The 6,893-nt window shown below is 45.3% G+C and overlaps 1 protein-coding gene across 1 annotated transcript in view; it reads left to right on the top strand.

The window, feature by feature from the left end:
* The window catches only part of DMRT2 (doublesex and mab-3 related transcription factor 2), a 7,685-nt gene extending 2,199 nt beyond the window's left edge, over window positions 1-5,486 (top strand). Inside the window, exons 3-5 of the mRNA XM_023745609.1 lie at window positions 1,875-1,895; window positions 2,032-2,134; window positions 4,172-5,486. Coding sequence (XP_023601377.1) covers window positions 1,875-1,895; window positions 2,032-2,134; window positions 4,172-5,226 — 1,179 coding nt within the window. The 3' untranslated portion in view covers window positions 5,227-5,486. The remainder of the gene's footprint in view (window positions 1-1,874; window positions 1,896-2,031; window positions 2,135-4,171) is intronic.
* The last annotated feature ends 1,407 nt before the right edge of the window (window positions 5,487-6,893 follow it).

Below are 6,893 nucleotides of genomic sequence, written 5' to 3'. Positions count from 1 at the left end.
GGTGCGGGGCCGAGCGGGCAGCTGCTCCCACGCCCCCGGCTCCGCGGCGACCTGGGGGCGCGGGGCAGGCCCTCGGAAGGAGAACACGTCTCTCCCCGCGACGGCTGGCGGGGTCGGGAGGGAGGATGCCCAGGGCGTGGCCCGGGAACTTGGTAGGAAAGGTTTTGGGTTAAAACGCAGCCAGGCCCTGGCTGGTGTGGCGCGCTGGTCAGAGCGCAGGCCTGCGCCACCAGAGGTTCGGGGGTGTAAGTCCGGGCTCAAGGGTAGGTCCCTGGCGCGGCCGGGGGCGCCTGCGGGAGGCCACCAAGGCGCTCGCCCTGCTTTCTCTCTCCTCCCTTCCCCTCTCCCTCCTCCCTCCCCTCCACTCCCTAAAAATCAGTGGGAAAAACTATCCTCAGGTGAGGATGAGCAGAACTAAACACAGAGGCTGTCGGGGGCCCTGGAAGCGCTTAGGCCCGCTCGGGACATGACGGGAAAGGCATTTTACTTTTCATATTTTAAACTTTATTTTGGTGGTGTCGGGAGGAGGATGGGAGGGGTTGGTGCAGTGCCCGGCGTCCTTTGCAGCGCTCAGCGCTGCACTCGTGCTGATGGGCCTGGTGTTTTGGCCTCTCCGTTCGGGGGCCCTGTAATGAAAGCTGAAGCGTGGTGGCCATTGTGCCAGCCGAGACCAGAAAGTTGCGTGTCCGCAACCTCAAGACCACGCAGCCGGAAGTTTCCAGCCCCGAGAACTCCCTCACCGCCGGCGGAGGGGTGTCTGGCGGCCTCCCCCGTGGGCCTCCCAGCGGGAAGAGCGGCCCTTCGGTGGAAGCGCTGGAAAGTTCCCACGGGTTCAGCGCCTCTTCTCACGCTAAGGCCGGGGAAGGCTTTCTTTTTGTTTTTTAATCCTCGTCCGAGGATATTTTTTTCTATTGAATTTTAGAGAGAGTGCAAGGGAGAGGGAGAGACAGAGAAACATCGATGTGAGAGAGACAACATGGATTGGTGGTTGCTTCCTGCACGCGCCCGGACCAGGGCCGGGAGCCTGCCACCGCGGTAGGTGCCCTTGACGGGAATCGAACCCTTGGACCCTTCAGTCCGCAAGCCCATGCTGTGTCCACTGAGCCAAACCGGCTAGGGCGAGAGTGTTTTTTGTTGTTGTTGTTGTTGTTTTTAATTTTACTTTCTGGCGAGGATTGGCCAGGGAGTGGATCACCATACACATGGAAAATAGCGACCCTCTTGGAAAGCAGCCTCCCAAGGGCCGCGGAGAGTGCGCGCTGGACGCCCGAGGTGGCCCTGCCCGGGGTTGGACTCGGCCTCCTCCCGCGTCCGGTGTGTTTCACCGGGGCCCTGCGTGTCTTCGCTCCCCGCGGCCTGGCCTGCTGGGCTGGACGGAGGCGTCGCAGGGCCCGGAAGCCTACCCACCAGGCGGGGACGGCGGCAGCTAGGTCTTGTGCTGCGTCCCTCTCGGCTTCGGAGGGTTTTGTTCGCCTTGTTGAGTCCCAGACGCCCCGTGAGCAATCCGGAGTTTTCGGCCAGACCGGGGAGCCTGAGATACGGGCCCTCATCTCTCTCCCTGCACCCCGCACCCGCACCCGGCCCATCCGTCCTGCTGAGTAGAAACCAGCCCAAGTCACTGCCCAGTGGCGGGTCTTGGGCACCTTCAGCCCCACCTCCGGCCGCAGAGGACCCGGTGCTGTTTCAGGCTGGGCTCCCACCGTCTGCTACACCGGATTTCCTTCCTCCGGGCCGTCCCCCCACTTCTGGCTGCTGGTTGTGACTGGGGGTCCCCCCACTTCTGGCTGCTGGGTGTGACTGGGAGGACCCTAGCAAAGCAGCCCCGGAGGAAGCCGGGACCCATGTCCCCAGTGGGTGGCTTCGGACAGAGCTAGCTCCGTTGCCCTGGGATTATGGTGTGCTAATAAATTTGGAATCATTTTCACAGGGAATAGGAAAATTAAGTGCATTTAGGTCGGGGAGAGTTGCTGACACCCCTTTCCTTCTCTTTTCTCTTCAGGGCATTAATGACTATGTTTCTTGTGTTTACAGGACAAGAAGGGGCTTTCTGGGAAACAGAATAATTTCGAGCGCAAAGCCGTGTATCAGAGGCAAGTGAGGGCACCCAGTCTGCTGGCCAAAAGTATTTTAGAAGGTAAAGCAATGCAAAGTCATTCCTTTAGCCTTTAAAAGCAGGTTCTGAGTGATTCTCATCATTCTGGCTGGATGGTATTTTTGTTAACCTCTGAAGGAGTAATCTGAGGGGGACATACCTTTTATTAGAAGGTTTTGTTGGAGGAAGGAAATCAGGATGTGAGAAAATGAATCTCACACACCTCCTGTTGTTTTTGTCACTGATAATTTTGTTGGGTTAAGATGGAGTGCATATGAAATTTGCCCTAGTGTGAGTGGTGTGCAAAGATACACAGCCACATGATCCAGGGCAGATGTCCTGAAAGGAAATAAATTTAAAACAATTATTTTGTTGTTGGCGCTGAATAGAGTATGTCAAATAAGGAGTTTAACAGTACCCACACTAACAAAGACTTCTAGTCTGGGTGATCCAACTTCTGATTCCACTCTTTTTCATTTTACCATTTCCCTCCTGACTTATCTGTAATTGTGGTTATTCCACAGTTTATTATTTTGATAGGTGAGATTGTAGAATGAAACAAGTGAAGTTGAGATTGAATTTGAACAGTGTGAAATTTCTAACTCCATGTTTTCACTTTCTCTAAAGCCTGGGGATACATTAATTTTTCTTAAAATATTACTGATTTTTCAAAGCATCTCTGTTTGGGTCTGGAATTTATTTATTGATCTGATAAATAATATACTGACTACCTTTCACCATTTAAGGAAAAGAAAAGTTTATATTTGCTCTAATTATTGTCACATCAAGATTCAGGTTGAAAAGCAGATTTTTTTTTTAAAGTAGACATTTGAATTTTGTTTTTTCTTATGTGGCTTCTGAATTGAGTTTGTTCTGGACAGGCTTTAAACTTTGTTTATGTCTTACCCTGTGCTGTGTACTTCTGACCTTAGAATAGTTTCTGGTGCATTAAAAGTGAATTTGATTACAAACTAGCTAAACAAATTTTATAACCATAGGGACCACACTAATAAACTGAAATTGTGTCAATGCAATTTGAGAAGTGGGAGGATGAAGTGGAATAGTAAATTTAAGTAAATAACTTCCTGGCAAAAAACTTACTATAGAAAAGGAAACATTGATTTTCACATTTTATTTTATTTGCAAATGAGTACGATGGGTTTGTCACTATGTAAACACAAACATTACAATGGATCCTTCAAACAAATTTGATAGTGGCGAGTACTTGGGGATGATGAAAGCATTTTATGCTACCAGGAATTCTATTTATGTTGTTATACTGATTTTTGTTTTTGACTTCATAAAGTGTGCGATGACTTCATCTATGTTCTAATGATTGCATGTTCCACCATGTGGGATCTGGCCAACAGGATCAGTGCTTGGGAAAAACGACGTGTTAGTTATTTTCAATATAGCAGGGCATCTCAGTGCCTGGCCCCACTTTTGTTTGCTTGTTTGTACTAGTATAGTAGTCAGCGGCCTGGTTCAAAGTTCACTGAAGAATCTGACTAGTTAACAGCTCTTTAGTTTTCTGTGTTTCCCTGTTTCCTTATGTCTTTTCTGTTTTTTCTCCTCACTAATCTGCTCTAACTTTCTCTTTTTTCCTAGTTCTCCTTGGATTATTCTCCAACTGTTACAATGTACATAATGAGCCATCTTTAGAAACTAAAAGTGACATCAGCTCTAGGTATAGATATCTTTTTTAAATAATGGAATGAGATGATATGGATAGTAGTAAATCATTGATTGAAATAAGATCAGCAGCCTTGTCTCTTAATATGTAGCAGCCTGGGAAGAATATTAAAATTTCAGCCAGTAAAGTACACTTGTCAAGATAAACAAACACACTTATAACTACAAAAACAATAACAAAAAGTTTTACAACACACATATTCTTTCCCCCAAAGGGAACAATTTAAAATTGAACCAGTACTTTTGCTTTCTGTATAGAAATGTTAGTGATACAGAACTGTAAACACTTGTTCTGCCAATTTGCAGTGTTTCTGTTGCCTTCTGGGTTTCCAGATTTTTCTTTCCTAGATGTTAATCTCTTTCATATGCAATGCTTGCTTATTCTAGGCTACCGCCCCATACCAGCAGAGACTTATGTGGGAGGGAGCTTACCTCTACCTCCCCCAGTAAGTGACCGGATGAGGAAAAGGCGGGCCTTTGCTGATAAAGAGTTGGAGAACATTATGCTGGAGAGAGAATATAAAGAGAGGGAGATGTTGGAAGCTTCCCAAGCTGCTGCCTTGTTCCTGCCCAACCGCATGGTGCATGGACCTGAATACAACTACAAAAGTGCCTACAGCCCTACCCCGGTGGAACCACCAAGCAAAGACTTCTGTAATTTTTTGCCCACCTGTCTTGATCTAACCATGCAGTATTCAGGGTCTGGGAATATGGAACTAATTTCTTCAAATGTCAGTGTGGCCACGACTTACAGACAGTATCCTTTGTCCTCAAGATTTTTAGTTTGGCCCAAGTGTGGCCCCATTAGTGACACTCTCCTCTACCAGCAATGCCTGCTAAACACCACCACCTCAGTTCAGGCCCTGAAATCTGGGGCCAGCTGGGACTTGAAGGGAGTACAAGTCCAGGATGGACTCAGTGCCGAACACGACGTGATGCCACCCAAATTGGAAGGCTCTCTGGTGCTGCCTCACACTCCCGAGGTCCAGACCTCAAGAAGTGACCTTCAGGGTCACCAGGCTGTCCCTGAGAGGTCTGCGTTCTCCCCACCCCGACGGAATTTCTCTCCAGTTGTTGACACGGACTCCCTGGCAGCTCAAGGGCACATCTTAACCAAGATCAGCAAAGAAAGCACCAGGCACCCTCTGCCACTTAAACATAATCCATTCCACTCATTATTCCAGCAAACTCTTAATGACAAATCGGGTCCTGAGTTGAAAACACCATTTGTCAAAGAGGCCTTTGAAGAGGCCCCTAAGAAACACAGAGAGTGTTTAGTCAAGGAGAACCAGAAGTACACATTTACAATAGATAGATGCGCAAAAGACCTTTTTGTAGCCAAACAAGTTGGAACAAAACTCTCTGTGAATGAACCGCTGTCATTTTCTGTTGAGTCTATTCTCAAGAGGCCTTCATCTGCCATCACTCACATCTCTCAGTGAAAGCCTGCTGAAATGGAAAGCTGGATTTTCTGCAGTCTCAGAGGGTTCTTACCAGTTGCTAATTTTTTTTAAAGAAAAAAGTTGAGATGTTTGTATAAAGAAATTTCTAATGTAAATGATGGCGATTAAAAGATTTATATTCGTATGCATGTACTTCTCACCACATATTTAAACTTAAAGTTGGAAATTGCTTATGTGCAAATTGTAAAGTTTCACACTTTACACATTATCTCAAAAGCAATAAAATTGGCACTGCCTTATAAAAGACCCAGTATTTGCTGAAGTAAATAGTTGTCTCTGTGGTGAAAAAGCTAGTGTCTGTGAAATGTGATCTTTATTTTTCTATGATTCTTTGTATTTTCAAGTGTTCTTATTGTTTGCTGGGGGCCACAGGAGAACCCTTATAATGCCTTAGATTTTGCATTTTGGAGGGCATGTAAATATAGCTATTCAAGACTGAGGCAAAAATAGTTTTATGGAGAACATAGGGAAGATTTGCATGTTTATAGAATCGTAATTTTGTGTGAGTGGATAAAGTTGAATTAAATTGAAGAGAAATGAAGCTTAGTATCTTGTTCATATGATGAGATGGGTTCTTGGAACGGATCTCTTAACTCTCTGGGTCCAGTGTCCTTCCCTGATTGGGATGTGTATGTAGGGCCTCAAGCTTCCTTTTTCTATTGAACCTTCATTCTATGATTTTTGGTTGCTATGAGCCCAGAGCAGGTTCCCTTGTAAGGTGCAGCCATTTAAATCATGATGGTACGTGGTTGAACTGTCTCTGAGCTCTTGTGTTACTTCTGTTTCCTAAGGACTGGTGACAGCAGGCATTTAAAAGAAGGTCCAGGACTCTCAGCTGGTCCATGTGTCTCACATTTTCCACCAGTATGGAAGGTTTTCAATGTAGCTCTTTGCTGAGTTAAAAGCTCTTACTATTCAAATTGCTTCAGCTGCCAATTGCTTGAAGGCATCAGTTGTTTATCGCAGCATGGGGGTGGCTTATTGATTCTTAAACCTTTCCCCTCTGTTTCCTGCCCCCTCTGTTTTTTATGTTCATTATTACTCTCTTGTTTTGCTCAAAAAAAAGTTAACTGTTCTACATGATTGATAAAGTAAGAGTAAGATATTTATGAGAGTTATTAAATGTATCTCTGAAGACCTCATCTGTGGACCCCAAGTCAAGTTCTAAGATATTATAGTCATTTCAACACAAAATCAAGAGCCAAATATCTCACCTTTTAATTTTGCCTTGGAGTGAGTTTACTTTCAGCTCTGTTCTCATTTGGATAACAAGAACATTAGGTGGGTGTGTGGAATGTGCCAAGAAAGTCAGGAGTTTAAAGAGTTTCTTTCTTGCTCTGGAAAACATTTAAACTTATTTAGAAATGATTTTGCTACTGATGAGCTCATGTAAATCTCAAGGGGTTATCTGCATTGTTGCTTAAAATTAGCATTGGTTTCAAAAACAACAAGCCAAACCTTAGGTTGATTTTTCAGTTTGTTATTTGTAAAATAATACTTGGTTTTGTTGAGTCAAATTTACTTATTTTTTACTATTGCAAAAGCCAGAGCAAATGGAAGTTTGCCAGAGGAAAAGAAAATGAAAGCAGGCAGAGATCCCAATAACTGTTGAAGATTATCATTAAGTGGAAAAGTTATATCCAGGC

This window comes from Myotis lucifugus, unplaced genomic scaffold, assembly GCF_000147115.1.
Source record: "Myotis lucifugus unplaced genomic scaffold, Myoluc2.0 scaffold_560, whole genome shotgun sequence".
Classification (NCBI taxonomy): domain Eukaryota; kingdom Metazoa; phylum Chordata; class Mammalia; order Chiroptera; family Vespertilionidae; genus Myotis; species Myotis lucifugus.
The sequence above is the reverse complement of the archived record's forward strand: the minus strand, read 5'-3'. Positions and strand labels throughout refer to the sequence as shown.